General features: G+C 53.9%; 1 protein-coding gene across 1 annotated transcript in view; it reads left to right on the forward strand.

The window, feature by feature from the left end:
• The first annotated feature begins 5,462 nt into the window (after positions 1-5,462).
• Positions 5,463-24,318, forward strand: part of RPS6KA2 (ribosomal protein S6 kinase A2) — a 303,443-nt gene continuing 284,587 nt past the window's right edge. The window contains exons 1-2 of the mRNA XM_032338508.1: positions 5,463-5,580; positions 9,096-9,155. Coding sequence (XP_032194399.1) covers positions 5,518-5,580; positions 9,096-9,155 — 123 coding nt within the window. The 5' untranslated portion in view covers positions 5,463-5,517. The remainder of the gene's footprint in view (positions 5,581-9,095; positions 9,156-24,318) is intronic.

The following is a 24,318-nucleotide window of genomic DNA, read 5'->3' on the forward strand; positions in this document are numbered from 1 at the left end:
CTTTTGGAAAAAAGCTGCTGTTCCATTTCCGAATGTCACGACTGTTTTGTTGGAAATGGGGCTTTGGGTATTTCCCATAAAAGGGGCTGACTTGGATTCCAGTTACATTTGGGGTCTTTCTGGGCGGACTGCGGAACGTTAGTATGTAAAGTGGTTTCTGGAAGCCTGTGAGTTGCCAACTGAAATGATGTCCCCCGAGCCCTGGCTGGTCCCCATGAAGGAAGATGCATACAAGGGTCGTTGCTCCCCAGTTTTATTCGGGTCTCTGGTTCCTGATCATTGTGGAACTGTAACATTCTAGCACTTTCTGGCTCACGGTTATAGTCTGTCCTCATTGCCCAGGGTACGTTTGCCTGGGCCGCCGTAACAAGGTACCACGAACTGGCTTACACAACAGAAATGTCCCGCCTTGTGGACCTGGAGGCCGCAGGTCTGGGATCGGACATCCCAGGGCCACGCTCCCTCTGAGGGAGCTGGGAAGGCCCCAGCCTCCCTCCTGGCTCCCAGCGGCTCCCTGGCTTACAGCGGCAGAACTCACGTCTCCCACGGGGTTCTCCCTGTGTCCACGGTTCCCTTCTCTAGGGACACCAGCTGCCGTGGATGAGGGCCCACTGCTCCGGTATGATCTCAACGAATTACAACACTGTGAACATGGGAACAGAAAACCCCACTACAGCGGAGTGGGGAGCTTGGGTGGGGGCGCTCCCTCGACCTGTGAGGCACACGGGGAGTCCGTTGCAGACCCCACAGGAAGAGGTCAACTAGACGGTACTTGGACTCGACCTTGCACGTGGACACGACCCTCCCGACTGGAGGAAGAGACACGTTCCTCAACCTGCGTCAGCTCAGCCAAGAAGACGCCGCCAGATTTCCAGACTTCCAACCCCCGTGGACTTTCCGCCTACGAGCGCCTCCCCCTCACTCCTTCGCTCCTGACAGAGCCTCCTGCCTGTCCTTGTCCTCCAGACTCCCCTAAGGTCTGGCCACAGCTTGTCTGCCCCCGATGGCAATTCCTCTCTTATTCCCCAATAAATCCGTCTTTTGCTGGTGAAATAACTGGTAGATTTATTTCTAAGGTTAACCCTAGAAAGACCCTATTTCCAAATAATGTTACACTGTTCGGTGCAAGGGGCTAGGACTTCAACGTGTGAATTTGGGAATGGGGACAGGGATATCACAGTTCAACCCATAATGATGGCTAACAGGCCTTTTGTTAAAATTGAGTTGGTTTTGAGGATTTGGGAGGATTTCGTGACACTCTGGAGATTGGAAATACCAGGGCCGGTGATCACGCCCCTAGAAATGAATCATTCTCTTCATTTTACCAAATCCTTTGAACACATCAACTTGCAAAATGCACCAGCCTGAGCTAAACCACGGGGGTCAGTCAAACATGCTCATCACAACGCAGAAGACTCAGCCTCTCGAGCACCAGAGCCCTCACGTTAGCGGGGGTCGCTGGCTCAGATCCCGACACACGCTTCTCCGCACTATTGTGGACGGCAGGAGCTTCAGACCAGTTGGGTCTTCGCGGCACAACCAGGAGAGTCGGGCTCCGGATCCCACTTGCGCGCCCCGGAGGTTTTAGCCTCCTTCGGTTACGGAGACCCAGAGGCTGGAGGGGCTCCGTCCCGCTCTCCTCGCCTTCCTTGAAGGGCAGGGGACGCACCAAGTTCTCCTGGTTTCATGTCCTCGACAGAGTCATTTCTCCTGGAGGCCAGGTTTCAGGGAGCACGGCGCCTGTTCGCATCTCATTTTGAAAGAAAACTTGAGCTGCCTCTGTTTTGACCCAGAACTTTCCAGTTGGGTTCTTCTTTCCAGCTGGTCTCTTGGCTCAGGGGAAGACCCTGTGGGCCAAGCAGCTTCCGAGATGGGAACTGAACCGACCCCTGCAGCGTAAGGGTGGCCCCAGGCCAGCAAGACCTGCCCGCGACGGACTCCGCGGCAGCGGTCACCGACCGTCTCGGCCCGCCGGCGCGCCCCCGGCCGCTATCGCCCTGCATTTTCCTTATATAAACCCAGAAATGTTTTCCACTTTTTGGGTATCGCCTTGGACCGGCGTTCACTGTCTTCCCGGCGCTGGCCTCACGGAAAAAATCCTTCCGTCTTTCACCACCACTGGCCCCTCGGCCTTTGGGTTTTGTCAGGGGTGAGTGGCCAGAGCGGGTCTGCACGGGACCCTCCGTCCCGGAGCTCGCGCACCCCTGCGCCCCTCCGCACTACAATTCCGCGGTGATCCCGCGGCCAGGGACTCTCGAAGTCCCCCGCACTCCCTGTCGTCCGGGGGCGCGCTTCGCCGAAGACCCATTTCAGCCAGTCGCCCCCGCGGCCCTTTCTTCTCGGAAGTTGACGCCTGTGGGTGGGGTTCCTGGAAATCAGCGGTTGGAAGTGCTGTTCCTCTAGAAAACGTTATTCCAGGGGGGACGGGGGACGGGAGAGGGGGTGGGGATATGGACATTGGGGAGGGTGTGTGCTATGATGAGTGCTGTGAAGTGTGTAAGCCCGGCGGTTCACAGACCTGTACCCCTGGGGATAAAAAAATTGTATGTTTGTTAAAATTAATTAATTAATTAATTAAAAAAAAAGAAAACGTTATTCGAGGACTTTTCTTGGCATTTGATTGAACACTCTGACCCACGGCCCGTGATTTCTTGAGTCCTTTATTTGAAGGTTTATCCTTTAAGGTACTCAGTAGAGCCGTCTCCTCCTTTCTGAAAAAGCTGTCTTCCTGCCTGTTCATGCCTCTTAATGCCGTGTGAGCTTTCCACGTGCCTAATACTCCCCTGCGGCGATTATGTGTCTTTGAAAGTTGTCTTTTTTATTTTAATTTATTTTTTGGTCTTGCATGTGGTCCATGTTCGTGGTCTTCTGTCGTCCGGGACACCGGGTGCCACGTCTGGGTAGATGGTCCTCACGGAAGTGCCACAGGATTAAAAGTGAGCGCAGAGGTCATAGCCCGGGGTGGGTGTTTTTACGTAATCATCTTGGTTGCTTCAGAAGGCAACGGTGCAGAGTGATTAAGCCCGGGAATGTGTTTCCAGAGCTCCCAGATCACATCAGGCCCCGGCGCCTTCTCCACAGCACCTTCCCCGCTCCCGGCTCCTCTACCTCACCTGTGCATGGGCTAAACGGGCTAAACGACTCTCTGTGCCTTTGTGAGGCCACACCTGCGAAGTCTGAGAAGCGACATCATGCTGAATCATGAACCACATTTGCAGCAATTCCTAAAGATGTGCCTTAAATAATAGCCCTTTTGTGTCTGATGACGGCTGGTTCTGGTTGGGTCCCAGCACGTCAGCCAGAGCCCGGGCTCCTGGGGTGGGGGTGGGGGCAGCCCTCCTCAGCGGGCAGCAGGGGCCTTGGCCGGTCACAGGAGGTCCCAACCAAGTCCTTTTCCAGATTACTTCTCCAAACCAAAGGGTGATGTTTTCCTGCAGTCTGCCTACCTCTGAGTGCTTGTGGAACATTCCAGAAAGTGGAAGTTTAACAAACGCCCAATAAGACATTCAATTTCACTTCCCTCCCCACTGCCTTTAGGGGCTCCATGTTCTCGGTCGTTCAAGTGAAACGATCTTGGCATCTCACCAGCGCTGTTTTTTCTGTCCATGGTTTCCCTATCTTTATTACATAAACATCGTTTCATTTTATGCTGTTAATCTGTGACGTCTTCTGCTATGCCCCAAATCACCCTATTAGAGTGAACACGTGGAAGCCCTTCACTCTGCTCTATCAGCAAAGGCTTTGAAAACAAACAACATTGTTATTATTTTTATTGAATGGGATTAATCTTCACGATCTTGTTGGCCTGACTTTGTGGACAGAGCGCTGCCTAAATCAATACCGAGAGTGGAACGGAGCCTCTGCCATTAACTCTGCTCTGGAATATGGAGTATCTGGGATTTGAGCTAGTTTTTTTTTTTTTTTTCTTTGTAATCAACTGGGTTTCTTCACGGTTTTATAAAGAGGAAAAGAAGACAAAGGGATCGATAATTTTTGGAAGCAGTAAGCCATTCTCTTAAATATTTTTCTCAGAGATAAAAGAATTTGCTATAGAAATGAATAGAGGTATTTGATTTTAACACTATTTCCCAAAGAGGGGACCAAACATCAGAGTAGCACTTAGAGGTCTGGGAGATGGGTTGTTTGTTCTGAGAGAGAAATGGAGCCAACACAAGACAAGGAGACAGAAAGAGAAGGAACCAAGGATGGACAAGGTCCATTGAGACACGCACATCTCGTGGTCCCTCTGGAGAGACTGGGAGCACCAGTCCTTCCTTCTGGCCCTGCCCTGTGGGTGGGTGCCTTCGGGCAAGTTCCTTCTCTGAGCCTCAGGCTTCTCTCATCTATGAAAATGGATTGTTAAATCCACGTTAGATGGAAGTTAAATGAGAAAAAGGGCAGATGAGCACAACACTCTTCCTAGAACTTGGTAAACGACTGACCCTACATTGTTTGAATTAATATTTTTCCCCACACTTGGGGGACTTGGACACGAGGTGTAATTGCCCATTTAAACAGCCCACTTCGCTTTTGTTCCCAAGGGAAGGCTCTGGGGCCGTGTGGCCAGGGGCGCCAGCGGGGTCCTGCGTCCAGGCTCCGCGGCTGGAGCGCGACCGCGGCGCGCGGGGAGCCGGCGGGGTGAGGGTGGGGGGCTGCATCCCCTGCTGCCCCCCACTCCGGCCCCACGGTCCTGCGGGCCCTTCTGCTCTCCGGCCGGGGGCCCGGCGCCCTGGATGCGTGGGCGGCTGCGCAGGCGGGAGGCCCCGTTTCCGCGGGCGGGTCAGCAGCAGGTCCCCGCGCCAGGATTTTCTTGGCTCTTCAGGCCCGGAAAGCAGCTCCGCGGCACCTGACTCCCTGCCTCACCCCCTCCGGTAGGGCGAACGGGGGTCTCCGGCGGTTTGGGGAGTGTTGGCGAAGGAAGGGGTGCGTGTGCGCGTGTGTGTGCGCGCGCGGGTGTGTGTGTGCGTGTGTGCGCGGGCGAGTGTGTGTGTGCGTGTGTGCGCGGGCGAGTGTGTGCGTGTGCGTGTGTGTGTGTGTGCGTGTGTGGGCGCGCGCCGGGAGAAGGGCAGAGTCTGCCGCAGGCCCCCTCCTCGCCTCCCCTCTCCCCAGCCCTTGGTTGCTATGCGGTTTCTATGGCAGCAGCATCCTCAGACCCAACTTGCACCCATCATTTAGAGCCAATTAAGGTAAAATAGTGGGGGCAGGGAAGGAGGGCGTGGCAATGGCGGGGGCGGGGCGAGGCGGGGAAGCCGCGGGGAGGCTGCGAGGGCAGGTTCGCGCCGGGTCTCCGCCCGCTCTTCGGCCCAGCGCAGCGGCGGGAGCAGCAGCTCGCGCGCCGCAGCAGCAGCCCCGGGCCGCAGCCCGCTCGCCCCGCGGCCACACCGCAGACCCCCTGGCCCCCGCCCACCCCGGGACCCTCCCGCTCCGGGCGCGGACCCGACCGCCTCTCTGCACTGTCCGGCCTCTGCGGCTTCTCGCCCGCAGTACTTGGGCAGACGGAGAGCGAAGTTTTAAAAGATGCCGATCGCCCAGTTGCTGGAGCTATGGAAGAAGATCGAGATGGAGCCCGTGGACACAGAGGTGAGTACCGGGGAGACCGCCTTCTGCGGGAGCCCGGCGGCGCGGCGTGGGCGGCAGAAGGGGCTCCTATCGACGGGGACGTGCATGCGACGGACCCTTGAATATGATGTGTGCAGAGCTGGTGTGGCGTGCGTGTGGGTGCACCCGTGTGCGCGGACACACAAGCCGGGGGCATGTAGGTGCCCGCGCGCGCACACAGCGGTGTGTGGGGTCAATTAGATGAATGAAAATCAACACTGGGAAGAAAGAAACTGTTGCTCTTCAACCAAACTTCGGGCTTCCTGAGCTCTGTGTGTATCTGGGGGTCCTCCCCGGGCTCCAGCTAACCCGAGTCGTTTGATCTTCCTTCAACAAGTGGCGGTCCATGGTAGGAGCTCGGCTGGCTCCAGCTGAGGACGGAAGCAGGGCAAACTCCGCGACCTCTTAAGAAACAGGAGGCACCAGGATAATGCAGGCTTAACAGTGTGTGCTCCGGGGGAGAGGGGCTGTTACAAATAAAGAGAAAACATAATGGAATGAAGGTGTCGCTGAGGCGGCCCCTCCCCTGGGCGGGCTGGTGGGAGTCACCTGTGATACTGTTTAACTCCGTGCTTCTCCAGGGACCTGGAACTCTCTGGAAGCCTGATCCATGGGATTCGATTTGCTTAATTTGAATTATAGATGATCAACATACATTTTCCCATGAAGAAGTTCCTCAAACTTACGCGTTATGCAATTATGCGTCTGAGACCACCCCCGTCCGTTATCAGACTACCTGCGGAATTACTAGACGTATGTCTGACGTGTCTCTAGAGACTCAGACTGCTTTCCCACATGGCACATTCCAATAACTTGCTAAATGTTGACAAAATCCAAGCTTCAATTTTTGTTTTATTTCCTATCCCAGCATCCTGTCTGTAAATTCAGTTCTTCACATAAATGTGACTTATGTTCATACGCAGCCTGTTTTTTGACAGAACAGCTTGTCTTTGCTGCTAGGACAAGTCCCGAGCCTAGAGAGGTGACACCTCGGCTCCTGACTGTCATCGACTATGCTGTTCGCCCAGGATGGCGTTCCTGGTGTCCAAGACCGTGCCTTCAAAAGAGCCTCTCACAAGGGTTGCTAGTTCAGGGTTTTCTTTTGTTTTGTTTTGTTTTGTTTTGTTTTTTGAGAGATTTGAGTTTTTTAAAAAACTGAATGAATGAATTGAATTGATAACGATCAGCCAGAAGTTCTTTTCTTACTTCCTGGAGCTTTCTGAAGCCCTCTTAGCAATCTGAACTATGTTTGTGGGGGGGGGGGACCTAGCTTCCAACGACCCCCCCAAATCTGGGCCCCACGAGGTGGGGAAGGATTTGGCTGCAGGTCCGGAAAGGAGGAGAGCCGTGAGGAAGCCCCCGTGAGGGGCTTTGCGGAATCTCTCGGAGGGCTTCTGACTCCGCAGCCACTGACCAGAGCTCTAAGGAGCAGCTTGTGTCGTGAGTCTTTCGGAGATGGGCTGAAAATGGAGCAACAACGTATGTATTCATGTTACTTGAAAAACATGTCATGGACAGCACTGCCTTGCCACCCTGTTTAGAGGGCAAATTTTTAAAGTTTTTGAGGCTGATGTGTATGTCACAACAAATCATGAAAATTGGATAAAGCAGATGGTCCCGAAGCAAAAGAAATTATCCTTGGGGTTCCTGGGTGAACATTTGAGCACTGTAAGCTGTCTGCAGTATGCTTTCCGGAGACAGAGCACCCAGTCCTATTGCTTTGGAACCCGGAAAACCAGAGCTTTTTCTGGAACAATTAAACGTGAAGCATTAGTCCTGAGGTCCTCCGGGTCCCCGGGGGTCCTCTGAACCCACACAGAGGGGAGATCTGTCTGCTTCATGACTCCGAGGCTCATTTCGCTTTCGGGTTTTGTGCATGTTTTAGGTTGTATGATACTAAAATGTCTCTCCTATCCAGACCTTGGGCAAAATACAGGGAAGACATTTGGCCCCTGAACTCCGAGTTAAATAGCATAAACCCTTGCGTGAGAAGCTTCGCAGGCCCTTCCTACGAGAGAAGCTGCGATGCTGCGGGCTGGGGGTTCTGTGACTCGCGTTTGCACAAATTTAACAGGACCGATGACTGTCTCAGCGGCCAGCACTCCGGGGTTCCGCGTTTGTTCTAACTCAGGTGCTCTCCCCTTGCCTTGCTTTCTCAGACCGGCCGGGGTTGGGTTGGAGGCGCGTGGGCCGGAGACGTAGCTCTCTTTACACAAACCAGCTTTGCATTCACACGTACACGGGGGAGACTCATTTGACTGTCGAGGGAGAGTATTTGCGGTTTTACGAACTGTTTCGAAGTATTTCGGTATATTTGACCAGTGAATGAGGTGTATTGACAGGGAGACGTATGCTGATCAAAAACCGGGCCCTCCGTAAAATTCCTGAAGAATCTGGGCTAAAGAAGAAGCCACTCATGGTGTTTTAGCGGGGCTCTCAGTCACTGCTTGCAGCAGACTTACTGCGGCCAAGGGCACACGTTGGTGGGGGGTGGGCAGGGAGGTAAGAAAACGGAAGACAGGACAAGTAAGGTGAGAGCAGAAACCTGCCCACGGGGGCTAGCTGACCTGTTTATGTCCTTTTTGTGTTCTTTTAAAAGAATAGCATGACCTTCTTTCTGGGATGTCATCATGCATTAGAGAAGGGAAAAGCCCCTTTTTTCAATATTGTGGATCAGATAGGACTCCCCAATATGTACGGTCTTGCTTGTCCGCTGCTGGTTATCTTACGGCCTCTAGATGAGCAGACTGCCTGGAAGCAAGGGGCCTGGGGCGTGTGGCGGCCGTGGTGCCCGGGCTGCCCCCGGCCGGCTGTCCTCCCAGGAACGCTCTGCATCCCTCGATGGTCCATGCCGTTCTGTCTGGACGTGTGCAGGGACTCTGAGGCCCGGGTTAAACAGTCAGTTTTGAGCCACGATTCAGTGAGCGAGACTCAGACCCGGACCTTCCTGGTGAAGCCTTGTCCTCCGGAAACCCTCTCCTTTACGTGTTTTTGGGCCAGGAACTTGACTCAGTCTGAGTCAAGTCATTATTTGAGCATCAGCCGAGACTCTGATTTTATTCCATTCAAACGAGAATGGTTACAAACACCTTCCCTCTGTCACTTCTCCGTACCTGTCTGTCAGTCTTTGAGCCCCACGCAAATGCACAGCCCCCACCTCGCGGGTAGGAGTTACGTAAGCACAGGCCTCTCCTTTCGCTGGTGGCGTGAGTTATCCACGCTCGGCTGATGGAGCAGTTCCCAGCTGTGGAGGCAAACACTCAGGGCTTCATTCTCCAAACACTCAGGGCTTCATTCCCCGCCTGTTGCAGAAAGAGCCATTTCCTGCGCGAAGCTTCACACGGTTTCAAGTAGACGCAGGTGGGTGGGGGTCTTGGCGCGGACGCCCTGTTCTGTGACAGGGACTAGGTTGTTCGTCCTCTGTGTTGACTACCTGTACGCTGGTCTTTACGCAACTGTTGCCGCACTAACGCTGCTCCGTGTGTCTTTGTTGTCAGACCGCCGAGGAGGACCTGCACCCGGACCCGGAGCCTACCGTCGAAGAGACTGCGCAAGAAGTAATTATACACGTTTTATGGGGGCCTGGTTCTTTGGGGAGGAAGGCGGGACTGGGGAGGACCAGAACTTGGAGATTCATAGCTCGCGAGCGGTTGTTTCAGTGAAATGTATGTGTGCGAACACACGCCTACACACACACACACGCACAGTGTACGCTGGGGTTATATGCTGGCCAGTATGTTTCCCCCCAGAGGGGTACACGAAACATAGGAAGCAGAATCACACCCCGAGGTCGAAGGCATAGTGTCTGGGCTTGGGCTTTCCAGAGGGAGAGGACGTGTCGTCACCAGTGAACACAGGCGTGTGCAATAAGCAGCGGGAGTGGAAGGGATTCAGGGTTTCACCTGCTGAAGGTCGGCGCCGCTGCCTCTGAACACGGGCGGGGCTGTGCTCTCGGGGCGCCGCCAGCAGAGTTGGGGAGCAGTCCCTCTGCGGGAGCAGTCATGGGTGTAGACTCGGGGGAGAGACCGGACTGTGCGGAGGACGCCCCGCAGGGGCGTGGAGTGGGAAAGGGCCCAGGGCATCCGCTGCCGCTGCCGGTGTCAGCCTGGTCTGCACGGGGCCTGGGATAGGAAAGCGCTTCCTTCAAAGCTGAACCACAGCCAAAGACAAGGGCTTCTGTTGGAGCTGCCGCATTCCGGCCGCTTGTGAAGAGGGGCCTGTCACTGGGGAAGGTTGATAGCACAATTAAGAGGCTTTCATTTCCGAGGTGCTCAGCGATGCAGCCGTCGAGGCGTGAAAGTTGTAAGATGTACGTGTCTGTTGACTGTTCAGAACAGCTGGCGGGGGGGCGTGTCAGTGCACACGGCTGGCTTTACAGACGGCCTGTCGGTGCTAGAAATGGTCTTTCATGCTGGCCGATCTGCAGTTTCAGCTGGTGCCTCTGGCTTACGATCGATCGGTCCCAGGATGACATGTTGGTGAAATGTAGGGAAAGGGCACCGAGCTGCCTCATCTTTGCTGGGCCTTTCCAGTCCACGCGGTTGTCACTGCTCTGCCGGGGGCAGCCCCGCTCTGCTCCTGGCTCTGCAAGGAGCTCCCAGCATCTTGGACAGGACGTTTGGCCTCGTGTCCACTGTGTATTCCCTGGGAGAGTAGGTGTAGCCCTGTTTGTGCCAATTCCAGAGGTCAAAGGGCAAATGAACGTAGGAGCCAGAGACTGACTTCCCTGAGCAGACAGACTGACAGCCGCTCGGCCTCCCAGGAGCGGGAGTGGCTAAGGGAGGAGTGCCTCCCTGCAAACGGCCGAGGTCCACACACCCAAGGTCTCAGAGAAGCCAAGCCACGCCCGACCTGCCACTTGTACTTACGCTCCGCTAGGCCCTCGTGGGAATTCTGACGGCCAGAAACTTCTGGTGTGCTTCTTGCAGGCAGATTAACACGGGTGGTGAGCAGCCCGGCTCAGGCGGCCGGCTCTTGGCGCTGCGGTCGGTAGCCGTGCCGACCCTGCCTGCGGGACGGCCAGCCTGAGCGCCAAGACTGCAACAGGACATGCACAGAAGTGCTTGTGCAATTAACAGGGAATCTCTGTTTTAAAAAGGTTGTTTATTTATCTGAGAGAGAGAGGTCCATGAGCACAGACAGGGGAAGGGGCAGAGGGAGAAGCCGACTTGCCGCTGGGCAGGAAGCCCGATGCGGGGCTTGATCCCAGCATCCTGGGATCATGACCTGAGCTGAAGGCAGACTAAACTGACTTAGCCACCTAGGCACCCCTAACAGAGAATCTTTTAATTCGTTAACAGTATTTATTTCCAGAGATCTCCTGGTCTCAAGGTGTCTTATGAGATGGAAATGCAGATGCTGGTTTGTCACAGTAAAATAACTCGACGTCTTTAAAATTATTTTTTATAACAGGAGGTGAGACATAGTGAATTATTACTATTTCCTGATGGTAGAAAATCAACTTAACTTTGACTTTTAATAAATAAAAGAAGAAAGTTCCAGCAAATTTTAGGAGTAATTTTGCAGGACGTACTGGGGATACGTGACAGGTTTGTGGTGTTGGGGGCTTCCTGAGAAATGACAGGGCCACAGGCCGCTCCTGTGGTAGACGATGCTGGAGGCCGCCTACAGGTGCAGCCCCGGCAGCCCCGTGTTTACACGACCACCTGCGGGTCGGGGGGCAGCGCGCACCTCCTTGTACGTCCTTGTTGACCTTCAGAGTGGAGCCGCGGGCCCTCCTGAAGGATTGTGGCTCCGACATGGGAGGGAAGCAAGAGAGAGAAGTTTCACGTTTGGCCAGTCTGACCCGTGTGATGATGAAAAATCCTATTTGGGAAAAATCATTCAAATCAACACAGTTCATTCATTCACTGGATCAAGCATATTCATGGGCGACCTGTGGGCAGAACATGGTGCCCGGCATGGAAGGGTGATGAGGAAAGTGGGTGTATCCCGGAGGCACGCGGGAGAGGACGCGGGAGAGGGCGCGGGAGCCGCTGCAGCCTTGTTGCTCTGCTGAGGCTACTTTGTGGGGCTCCTTCTTCACAGGGATGTATTTTTTTTTTAATTTGTTTATTTATTTATTTGACAGACAGAGATCCCAAGTAGGCAGAGAGACAGGCAGAGAGAGAGGAGGAAGCAGGCTCCCTGCTGAGCAGAGAGCCCGATGCGGGACTCGATCCCAGAACCCTGAGATCATGACCTGAGCTTAAAGCAGAGGCTTTAACCCACTGAGCCCCCCAGGCGCCCCACAGGGACGTGTATTAAAGCAGAGGACACACTTGGGACGTCTTCTGTCTGAATATCTCAGTGTGTGGTCCTCGTCGGTTGTATCTCACATCACGGCTCTGTCTGTGCAGGAACAAAAGATGGCGAGTGAGACAGGAAGTTGGCGCCACGTGCGTCTTCCCCCCGGCCACGGAGAGAAAGGCCCCCCCGCCCTGGGCTGTCGGGACTGGGGTGGAGTGTTTGTGTCCCGAGTCCAGAAGGGCGACTCTTGGTCAAATTTCACTTGACACACAGCAGGTGAGACCCCCAGAGAGTCTGGAAAAAACCACAAACTCCCAACAAAAAACACCTTCAGCACAAGGCGTCAGGAAGCGTTTCTTCAGCCGCGTCCCTCGGGGTTAGGGGGAGGGACTCCCAGTCGTGGAAGGGAGATCCGAGAGCGGAGAGGTGACTCCTGGGTGTGTGGGAGGCTCTGCACCGGCCCTGCACCGGCCGGGAGCCTGTCCCTGCTCTCTGGGGGCCGTGCTGTGGAGTGGGCGGCAGCAGGAGGGCTCCTCCCCGATGCGGCCCTCAGCCCCCGACACCGTGTCCCTGCCTCTGTGTCGTAGACACGGGTTTTTCAGACAAGTTCCCGATTTCACAGAACGACCGCGGAAAGTCCTGGCGTTCGGTGTGTACGTCTTTAGAGTGCTGCGCCGTCAGGACTCTGTTTATTAACAAGCCCCACTTTCTGGTCGACTCTGGAAACCAGGTCCTGACACTTCGTCCCACATCTGCATGGCTTCACTCTTATTTCCTCCAGACGGCTGGGGTGTCTCCCTGTCCCCCCTGAGCTTCTACTCCGGGTTTTGACAGTGGAGAGCCTGACATCTGTAGGGCGGGGCAGAGTGTGGGGCCGCACTTGCTGAGGTCAGAGGTCAGCTACGCAGGCCAAGAGCTGGGGCGGGGCGGGGAGCGCGGGTCGCGCAGGGAAGACAGCTCCCGCCGCCCTCTCGCCGCTGTCTGAGGATGCTTGAGGATGGCGTTCCTGCTGCAGGGCCCCTGGCTCCTCAGGGCTCAGGTGGGCAGCTGCTGGCACGGTGACCTGTGACTTCAGAGCACCCGTCAGCGTGGCCTCCTCAGTGACCAGCAGCCCGACTTCTGAGCAGCTGCGTCTTGGACCCCTTGATTTGTCTGCTCGGGGGACGCAGGCTGGAGCAGGACCCGGGAAGAGCCTCGGGCGACCTGGAGACCCGTGAAGGAGGGGGCGGCCCTTCCCAGGTGTTGTCAGAACCCTCTGGGCTCGAGTCGGGTCCCCGGTCGTCGCCTGGGTCGCCCTCGCCCACCACCCGCACGTCCCAGCAGATCCTCTCCGCCCCGTCTCGCACGGGGCTCCAGACACAGTCCGTTGTTCCTCTAAAAAGAGACAGAAGCAGCGACCCAAACGGGCTGCGTAGAAATGAGACAAAAGCAATAATGAAGCCTCAGGACTCACGAAGCCAGTAAGAGCGAAGCAATTAGGTTTCCAGCGACGGTTTGCAGTTGGGAACAGAGGGACGGGCTTCTGTCCCCGCGTCTTCTCCTCCTGCCTGTCAGGCACTCGTCACGTCTCCCGAAGCTGGGGTCACCCACGTCCCCTCTTCGCTGCCGGCCCACGCGCGATCCTGTTCTGTCCAGCAGAAGCCGGGCTTTCAGCCCTTCAGAGGCTCTGGCCAAGGTGCCGGGACGGAACGTGTGTGGAGGAGAGGGTCGTGTGGCGGAGCCGGCAAAAACCTTACGTGTTTGGACCCACCGTGGGGTCGGCAGGAGGGGTTGTGGGAGGACGTGGCCTCTTTCTGCTTCTGGGACCAAGCCGGCCGCAAGCACGATTCTGCGGGTGTGTCTCTGCGACGACAGAAGGACGGCTCGGTCAGCGCTGACGGGACCGTTCTCGGAGCCCTGGGCGCCCACCGGGGACCCACCCTGCTGTCTCGCGGTCCGCATCTGGGGCAGCGCGGTGCCACGTTTGGGCAAGCGGAGGACATTACCCGCGTGGCTCTGTGTCCGGGCTGCGGCCCGTGTGAACCCGCGAGCGGCCCGTGCAGGCCTCGTGGCAGCTGCTGGGAAAGGGAGGGCCGTGGAGGTGGCCCGGGCCGGCCACCAGGGCAGTGACTGCGGCGCTGCTCCTCCCGGACCAGGGGGGCTGCCGTGTCCCATCACAGCCAGCCACAACCCGTGTCCCGGCGGCTGCTGGGCCACGAGGCGAGCACCTCGTACAGCGGTACGTCCACCCAGAGCACTGGGGCAGGAGAAGCCCTAAGGTCAAGTCTGGGGTGTCTGCTAGGGCCTCCTGTGTTGGAGCCCCCAGGGAAGGACGGTGCACCAGTCCCGCCAGAGAGGAAACCCGGTGACCCGACAGGGAAAGGACACTGCCCTTGAACACGAATCTGATCTCTGTCCCCTCCCGTCCTTGGGAAGCCACAGACGAGAGGGAGCGCGAGAGAGCATAGGGGGTGCGGGGGGCGCGGGGGGCGCGGTGCGTGACCCACCCTCGGTGTTTCCGGGGGGCGCAGGGGGGCGCGGTGCGTGACCCGCCCTCGGTGTTAACGGGGGGCGCAGGGGGGCGCGGTGCGTGACCCGCCCTCGGTGTTAACGGGGGGCGCAGGGGGGCGCGGTGCGTGACCCGCCCTCGGTGTTTCAGGTGGTGAAACCATCAACGCATCCAAAATGCTGCGATTTGGTCCGTGTAACGCGGAACCAGCAGAGAAGGGCCTTTCAGACCGAAGCGATTCACGCGGCTGTACGTTCTCTTCCTGGAATCACTGACCCCCGGCGTCGCTGACGGGGCTGGTGGCTTTATCAGGGCCTGGGTCAGGCGCAGTGGTCTCTTCTCGGCTGGGATTAAAGCGAGGTGACGGGGCCTCCCTGCGCAACAGGAGGCCTCGGGCAGCGTCCCTGCGGCCACATCTGCTCCTCTCAGGGCTGTCGGGAGCGCGCGGGCTCTACGCTGTCCCACTGGGACTCTCTCTCCTTTCCGCTTTTCAAAATTCTCTCCCGCTCGTTCAAAGTCAGAATATACAGACTTGGCTTCTATGGGTACCAGAAAATCCAAGAATTGCAGAAGTTCCTTATAGTCTGTTAATCTCAAATGGATAATTTGAGTCCTTGTGGTGAGACGGGACAGCTGTGTCCTGCACGGTCACGCTCTGTGTGCGGGTGAAGTTCAGAGTGTCGGCTAGAAAATCGGGTAGTAGAGGACCGTGCACATATTCTGATGTAATGAAGAGTAAAACAACAGAACCATCCTCTTGTAGCATAGAGGCAGCTGGGAGCTGGGTGTGGAGACATAGACTTTGCAGTTTCTGTGAGTCATAAACCTCTCTAGGGAATCATTAAGACATATTTTTCTCCAAGATGTAGTACGAAAACACCCCTCGGTGCCAAATGCATGTTGAGTCAGCCGCCGGCCGGTGTCGGCAGCATCTCTGCCGTCCGTCTCTGCCTCGGCCCGGCTTCCCGGGGGCAGGGGGGGCTCGGTTCTCCTGGCTGGACCCCGATTCCCACCTGCCCCAGAACGACGGGAGCAAACCCAAACAGTGGGCGCAACTTATAGGCAAAGAACTCGAAGTCTCCATGAAGACGTGGTTGGGGCAGCATCTCCTGTCTATTTTAGGCAGAAACATGAGCACGACCTCCCGTTCTTGAGGAAATCATAATCTTTGAGGATCCAGACACATAAACGCCTGTTTCTAGAGTAACAGGATAAATACCAGAGCGCGATTTCTAGCTTCTTCTCAAAATGACGAGGGTCTCGGGGGCCGTGGGGATCAGAGGCCCCAGTACACGCCTTGTGGAGCCAGCCCTCCCCTTCCCCCGCCCCTCAATTCTTCCAGCAAATGCGGAGTGAGCGCCGTGTGCCTGGCGCTGTGCCAGGCTCCGGGACGCAGTGACTCAGATAAAAGACAAAAGTCTCCGCGCGTGGGACCTTCCGTCTTAGCGATCCTGCAGATAAGCGACCAAGTGACGCCATTCCACACGGCGGCCAGTGGTGTGCGGAGAGCGGTGGGGCTGGAGGGTGAGGGGCCGTGTCAGCAGAGCGCTGGGTAGAGACGTCCGCTCTCGGTGGGCGGCGCTCGGGTTGGGACCCGAATGCAGGGACGGAGCAGCTACGGAACCTGGGGAAGACCGTCCGGCCACGGGTGGGTGCGGCGGCCCCGCGAGCGTGGGAGCCCAGGGTGGAGAAGACCGGGCTTAGGTCTCTGGGGTCACTCTGGGTTTTCTGGGAAGCTGCGGGGACCTCTAAGCAGGAGCCTCCCTTGGAGCTCGCTCGGGCGAAGTGGGCTCCCGGAGGCCAGCCCAGGTGAGCGGTGTGTGCACATACAGCTGGCCGTGTCAGCTCTCCGGGAATGGCCTCCGGTGCCCCTTTCCAGTCCCACGGATGGGGCTTGGGCAGCAGACGTGGATGCCCACGGTCTTGGAGGCTGGACGCCTGACCAGAGGTGCCAGCTGTCGCTTCCTTCTGGGCGGAGAGGGAGAACCCACTCCAGGAGCCGCCCGAGCCTGGTGTGGCCGGCCACCTCCGTGTCCCCACGTTGTGCCCGTGTGGCCGGTCCCTGCTCTGTCCTCGAGGGAACTTCTCCCATTGTCTTCATACACAGACTGTCACACTTCATTGGAGCCCACCCAGCCTGATGACTTACTCTTAACGAGTCATGTCTACAGTGACCCTCTTCAAATCAGGTCATGTTCTGAGGTCCCAGGGTTTAGGACTTCTGAGGGCAGCATACAACCTATAACAAATACTGTGTTTGAAGCATCACAGACCTAGAGTTCCAGTGGCCAGAAGTGCTCTTCTAGGTGCTGGCAGGGCTGCACTCCATTCCAGAATCCGTTTCCTTGCTTTTTCCAGCCTCCAGGGGGGCCTGAGTGCCTCGGCTCACCCCGCCCTCCACTTCTGCCTTCCCATCTGCTGACTCTGACCCTCCTGCCTCCCCCCATCAAACCCATCTGTATAATTCAGGATAGTCTCCCCATCTCAAGATCCTTAACTTCAGCGTGGAAGGTTACCCCACACAGGGTCCAGAGCTCCCTATGTGGAGCTCCCTGGGGGCCGTTATTCCCAGAGTGGGTGTCGGTAGGACAGCTGGTCTGGTCTCTGCACGCGTCTGAAGGGGAAGGACCACTGCATATCACAGGGATGAAAGAGACAGAGTAAAACATAATGTGTACGCCCAGACGGGGTCCTGGTCTGAAGAAACCAACCGCAAAACCCACTTCTCGGGGCAATTGGAGGTTGTGGCAGGTGGAATAGGTCATGTTTTTGTAGATTACTTTTTATTAGTATTTTTTGCTTACACATTTTTAGGTAAAGTATATGAATCATAGATTTCATTGTTAAATATTTTTTTTCTTGAACTTAACATTTTCCTGCATAAGCAGAATGCCCATTCTGCCTTCCCCCAAGCCATTAGATCAGGAAGATCAAAAGCATCTCAGTTTATAAGGGCTGCCTACCCTTCTGTGCACGTTATTTTACTTCCATGGGGAAAAAAAAAAAACCAGTTACAGCTGAATCTTACCCTGTTGGACAGGGCATTGGTGCTAGCTATTAATTGAAACAAAGAGCACTAGCTGCTGAGCTTTTGCTATGAAGCTTTTAAACCCTGGAGTGCTCGGTTCCTGACTCAGACACGCCTTCTTTACTGCACGGGGATTTGGGGCTTGCAGCCTAGGGCCTTGGCCAATGAGTACATGATCATGAACAGAGTCAACGTAAGTTCTGCGTGCCTTGAAAGGGGTGAAGAAACGGTCGTAAGTTCGTTGTGAATTGGGGCAAATTCTGCTTCTTGATTGTTTTTTCTCACATGAAAACTTTACTCACTTCTGAAGGGAAAAAAATCTCGGGTGAGTTACTGGTTCAAAGCAAGCAAGCAAAGAAACAGCATCAACAGAAGACTTTGGGGCTCTGGTTCTGCTTACGATGCAGAAAATCACAAACAGAATGTTCTTGGGAGTGAGAAAATTCAGCTGAGCTACAGAGTTGTAACTTTCTTTGAACCCATCAGAGAGCAAGGCAACCAGGTATCTTTATCCTGAAGGATGACAAGCCCCTTGGGGAGGGCTGGGACATGATCTCCTGTGGCTGAGAACAGGTGGAAGATAGGGCCGTGGGAGTGGGTAAAAACAAACAGCTGAGTGGGGGCTTCTGTACAGTTGAGAATCTGGGGGGCCCAGGCAGATGCGAGCCCACACTCTCTTGCATGTCCTCTCCATGGCCTTCCTTGGAGGTATGTGAGAAAGATCCGGGCCAGGGTATGACTTGTGGGAGATTTGAACTCAGCTCCTAGCACTTCTCTCACAGGATGCAAAGGCCTAAGCCACTGGGAGGAGCCCCATGCTCCTTCCGACCCTCAGGACCCTGGAGGGACCCTGTCTGTGGGGTAGCTAAAGGCTAGGTGCTGTGAGAGGGTCAGGACCCCCTCACTGCTCCCTGTACTTCTAGGTATTACCAATAAGAATTGGAAATTGAAATTAAAGGTATATGCAACAACATGCAAAGACTGTAACACATGGGGATAAATCTAACAAAACGTGTGCAAGGTTTGTATGCTGAAAACTATAAACCACTGCTGGGGAAAAAACACTGCTGAAAGATTAAAGAAGACTTACATTAATAAAGAGACGTACTATATTCATGGACAAGAACACTCAATACTATTACGGTGTTCATTTTCCAAACTGGTTTTGCTAGTCAGTGCAATGCCAACTGAAGTCTCAGCAGATTTTTTTTCCCTTTTATTTTTAGAGCAGTTTTAGGATCACAGAAAATTGAGCAGAAAGCACCAAGATTTCCCAAATAGTCCCTGGCCGCCCACATGCTCCTCCTCCCTGACTGTCACTGTCTCCCTCCAGAGTGGGACACTTGTTACAGTCAATGAACAGACATCGACATGTCACAGTCCCCCAAGGCCGAGGTTTGCATGAAGGTTCGAGTGCGGGGCTGTCTGGATGGTGTGTGATGACGTTTCCCCGTCGTTACAACATTTTACAAAGTCATTTCACTGCCCTGAAGACCCTCTGTGCTCCTCTGAATCTATTTCACCTTCACCCTGTGACCTCTGCTTCAGGGTCCTCATCTGTTAGTGCAGATAAGATTTTGTCTGCCTCGTAGCTGTGAGATTAAATGAGGAAATACTGTGTGACAGTTTGGCTCACTGCCTGCCCATAGTGAGCACACTGTAAATGCTTGCTATGAGGATGGTCTGCACTGCTAGGGAAGAAACACCTTAGGAAGCATCTTAAATAGGCTAATTAAGTTTTCTTACATGAAAGAGCAATGTATTTTCAAATGCATCGGCAATAGCTATTTACATTGAAGCATTTTAATGGGGACATTATAAATAGATTCTGCTCTGTGAGCCATCATGGAAACGCTCTGGCTCCATAGTGCTTTTCCAGCTTCTAGTTCCTTTGATTTTGTGTGCTTGAAAGTAATAACTGTATATTTAGAAAACATGGTATATGACTCATGGTTTTCATTAATTTAGACTATCCTTTATTTATTTATTTAAAGATTTTATTTATTTGAGAGAGAGAGAGCACGGGGGAGGGGCAGAGAGAGGGAGAAGCAGACTTCCCGCTGAGCAGGGAGTTGGACCCAGGGCTCAGTGCCAGGACCCTGAGATCATGACCTGAGCCGAAGGCAGACTCTTAACCGATGGAGCCCCCCAGGCGTCCCTGTCTGTAATTTGAGTATCTGTTTATCAGCTACCTGTCACTGACATCATCTATTTGTTCTATTATTTATTTGTCAATCAGTCTATCTTTTATCTACCTGTCAGCAGTATGTAATTATGAGATTGTGCATATATATGTATGTGAATGTGGTAGAATATAGTTTGTTTGAAATGCTTCCTGTCGTAATTTCCCTTCTCAGTTTTGAAATGTCTCTCTATCACCTTTTGCTGGTCTGACCAGTCACGGGGAAGGTGAGGAGGAATACAGCCAGAGAAAGAGGAAAGAAGTTTTATGCCCTAAAAGAACCCCTACCAGGAAGTGCACAGCCCTTCTTCTGTAGGAAGTTGCTCCTGTAAGGAGGTCCAGAGAAGGGCAAGAGCGTGACCTCCAGGCTCTATGTCCTCACTGTCCTCAGAGCTGATCTTTTCTTTTTTTTTGGCGGGGGGGTGGGTGGGAGGAGTGATGGTTATTAGAAACACGAAAGGGGTTGAAGGGTCAATTTGAGTGGGAGGTGTGAATCTCACTTCTCCCCGGCCAGGTCGAGAAAGTGCACTTGCTTCTTTAGAGATACACAGTGGTCATGACCTCCATGGATCCAACACAGCTGAGGGTGCTGGGTCTTAGCTATGCGGTGGGACTTCTGGGTTTGGCTGCTTGGAATTGGGATTCTCAAGGGAAGAGCCACTTTTGAGGGAGTTTCATAGGAGTGCTCGGGGTCCACCCTCGTGGGGAGTGAGGGGGAAGATTGCGCAGAAGGAGCATTGTGCACAGATGTATCTACAGCAAAGGCCTCACCAACCCAGGGACCACGTCCTTCTACCCATCGCTGGCACCACCCAGAAGGGGAGGAGCTCTTGGGGGAAGGGTATCTCCTAGCTGAGGGCAGTGCCTTGCAGGGATTTGATTTCGCAGCCACTGGAAGGATCTCCCTTCCCATCTTGGAGGAGTAGGGCTGAAGAGCTGGGAGTCATACTCCAGTGTCTGCGGTCAGACTCTTGGTGGGTTCTGGTTCCAAGGAGGTCTTTCATCATAGAAGTAACACTCCCAACTGCATGGCATGGTCCAGCTCCAAGGAAGAGAGAACTTCTGGCCAGAGGATTTCCATGGTCAGGGCTCTAGTGTGATGGGAAGAGCAAGGAAAAAACTTAGTCTAGTCTAGAAGGGAAAGGGAAAGAAGAAAGAGTGTCCCAAGTTTCAAATAAAAGGTCATGAAAATCAACATGGGAGTCAGGATGGACGGTCATGAGTGTGGGATCTCATCCCTGTCCTGGAGAAGGGAGTTAAGGCAGCAGCACAGATACCAGACCTGCTGGTCTGGTTGATTGAGACGGGAGGGAGCTAATACCAGGTAGAGGGAACATGTCAGACCCCATGACAGAAGCAGGCCTGTGAGAAAGCACACTGGTGTGAATTCACCCTGCTGTGCCTCTAAGACAACCATCCTTGTTTCATTCCCTTGGAGAAGTCTATGAGCTTGGTGTAGCTTCTTTCTTGCACACGGATTGAGAGGTGTTTTATACTCTGGACCAGTGATGTCATTCTTTGGGGAAGATACTTCAAAAATTATGGCAAAACACACACAAACTTTGTCATCTTAACCATTTTTAACTGTACAATTCAATGGCTTTAACATCCACCCTTTTGGCAACCTTCACAACTGACCCTCCAGAAAACATTTTTTATTTTGCAAAACGTAAGCTCTGTACCCATAAGCAATAACTCCCCATGTCCCCTTCCTTCAGTCCCTCCCCTCCCCCCACAGGATTAGACACCCTTCTACTTTCCGTCTCCATGATTTTGACTACTCTAGAGGCCACATGTAAATGGGATGGTACAGGATTTGACTTTTGTGACTGGCTTATTTCACTGAGCGTAATGTCCTCAAGGTCCATCTGTGTTATATGTAGCAATGGTCAGAACGACCTTCCTTTCTAGGCTAAGTAAGATTCCATGGTGTGTGTAAACCACTTTTTGTCTGTTCATCTGCTGATGGACACTCTTGTTGCTCGTGTCTTTGGGCTGTTGTGAATAATGCGTCTTTGAACACGAGCATATAAATATTTGTTCAAATTCTGCTTTCATTTGTTTGGGGGGTGTGTGTGTGTGTGTGTGTGTGCGTGTGCCCAGAAGTAGAATTGTTGGGCTACATGGTATTTCTGTGTTTCAGTTTTTGAGGAAACCCCACAGCAGCTGCCCGTCTTACGTCCCCGCAAACGCTCCGGTGTCCCCACCTCCTTGCTGACGTCTGTTGTATTCTGGGTTTTTGTTTGTTTGTTTTGTTTTGTTTTGTTTTGTTTTTGTTTTTGTCTTTGTCTTTGTTTCCTTTTGACAGTAGCTTTCCTAATGGGTGTGAAGTGGCTTCTCGTGGACTTGGTCTGCGTTTCCCTGGTGGCTGGTGACGTTGAGCATCTTTTCAGATGCTTATGGACCATTTGGATTTCTTTTTTGGAGAAACGTCTATGCAAGTCCTTTCCCCGTATTTGAGCTGATTATTTTTGCTATTGTTGAGGGGTGGGAGTTCTTCAACATTCTGGATATTAACCTCTTGTCTATGTAGGATTTGCAGATATGTTCTCCCATGCAGTGGGTCGCCTTTTCACTCTGTTGATTGTGGCCTTTGGTCCTCAGAACTTTTCCATTTCGATGTAGTGCAATATATGTATTTTTCCTTTGTTGCTGTTCTTTTGGTGTCCTGTCCAAAACATCATTGCCAAATGTAATGGTAAAGAGGTCAGCCCTGTTTTCTTCTAAGGTTTTATACTTCTAGGTTTTAGGGTTAGGTCTTTGATTTAAGCCAGTGTTTGTATATGGTGTAAAATGAGGCTCCAGCTCCTACCTTTTCTGTGTGTGCCTTCAGCTCTTGATTTTGAGGACAAGGGCTCAGGGTCCCTGTGGTGCAGCACAGAGCTGGGGACGCAGCGGGGTCTGGACCCCTGCTCTCTGGACTCCATGTACGCCACAGGACGTAACATTTCAAACATGATGAAGACGTAGATTATAGTTGTAGTCCTCATGCCCTAAGACTTTTCTCAGAACACACAGAGAACTTCATATCAGTGTTTAGGTCACACATATGAACTGCACATGGGCTCGGAGTTGATTTGGAGGAGGAAGAGGAAGAGGAGGAGAAAAATGTTTTCTCTGCTCCGGTGACTCCAGCCCCTTCGTAGAATTTACATCTGTTTTCCTCAGTAAAACTTAAAATACCCACCAGCCTAGAGGATTTGCCAAAAAAGAACATTTATTTATGTCCTAAGTGTTGTTTAATGACTCATTGTTGTATTTGTCTTGATTCATTCTTTTAGGTTAATCCCATTTTTCTTTAGTTTCTACCCAAGATTATTGACAAAAAAGGTAGGACGGTGGGGTGACACACCAGAGCCCTGGTCATCGCTGCTGGGGATCTCGTTACCAGGCTCCAAGTCTCCTCCAGCCGACCCCCACCTCAGGGTGAAGCCCAGCTGAGCCCAGGCCCAGGGTCGCTTTGTTCACGGCCTTGTCTGAAACCGAGGGTTAGAGCCACCGCCTGTTAAAGTGGCGGCTGCTGGCAGACCCAGCTCACTGGATGCAGCCGCCCCAGTCCGTCCAGTCCCTTCTCTCCTGCTTCCCTGCCAGCAGGTCACACCGTCCTTTCTGCGGTGGCACGGGGAACCCCCAGCCCGACCTCTGCATTCATTTGGAGAACCTGCCGCTCTTCTCGCTTTGAAGTGGATCCTGACCACAAGGTCAGCTGGGCTCTTAAAAGGATTTTCAAGGCTCTTTTTCTTCATCTGTGGGGAAACACACCCTAAAATGTGGCCGTGTGGGTGGGGCCACGCAGGGAGGGCAGCTCGCAGCCTGACAAGCTCTCTGGCCCACCGAGGTATGAAGTTGCGCTCAGCAAGCTTGCAGGGGCCAGGCAGCGGGGGACTCTAATGCGTGACACCCTGGCTTTTAGCGGTCTTAATGGCACAGGTCTGAGCACACACGTGCACACACACAAAGAGTCAACTTGGAGCCGGATTAAACATTCAGTTTCACTTCAAGAGTCACTAGGAAACGTGTCCTTGGAGCATCATATAAAGTGGAGATGCCAAGTTCTAGCCGCTGACCTCAAGCAGGGCTTCCCAGCTGGACAGACCACAGGCGGCACGAGTCACTCGGCTTCGTGGGCTGTTTTGTACTGAGCGGCCGAGGGGCAGGACCACACTGTCCGCGGGGCTCGTTTGACTGGGATCCGCAGCGGCTCATCATTGGTCCACGCACCGTTTTACCGACTTACCGTTCGCTGACTTGCCTTCTAGAGACGTTCTTATCGCAACACATGGAGCCTGTGTGCCGGAGTTTCTCCTGCAAGTGCCTGCGTGTGTAGGTTTATACACACAGACACAGACACGTGCCCACGCACGCACACAGAATAAGGCGTACGTGTACCTATGCACACACACGGCGAGATGGAGGTGTTGGGAGAAGCTCGCAGAGTGTGCGTGTTCAGCTTTCGGGGAGAGTCCCTGCTGTTTTCTAAGTGAGCTTTTGTAGGAGGTGAGACTCTTCCTTCCCTGCTGGAACGGTGGTTTGGGGTCACGACCGCCCGGTCTGGGGGCGCCTGTGTGTTTGGGACTCCACGTTCAACCCAGCCTGTCAGCAGTTGCCGCTCTGCAGGACGGGGACGTGGCGGGCTCCTCCGTGAACAGGTCGTGTCCGTGGGGCACAACGCGGGCGTCGCGACATTTAAGCATTTATGTCTTCCCCAACTGACCATTCGACAGTCTCCTGAGACATAGTTCGACTTTGGTTTCGAGAACGTCCCTTGGAGGA

Source organism: Mustela erminea, chromosome 4 (genome assembly GCF_009829155.1).
Source record: "Mustela erminea isolate mMusErm1 chromosome 4, mMusErm1.Pri, whole genome shotgun sequence".
Classification (NCBI taxonomy): Eukaryota; Metazoa; Chordata; class Mammalia; order Carnivora; family Mustelidae; genus Mustela; species Mustela erminea.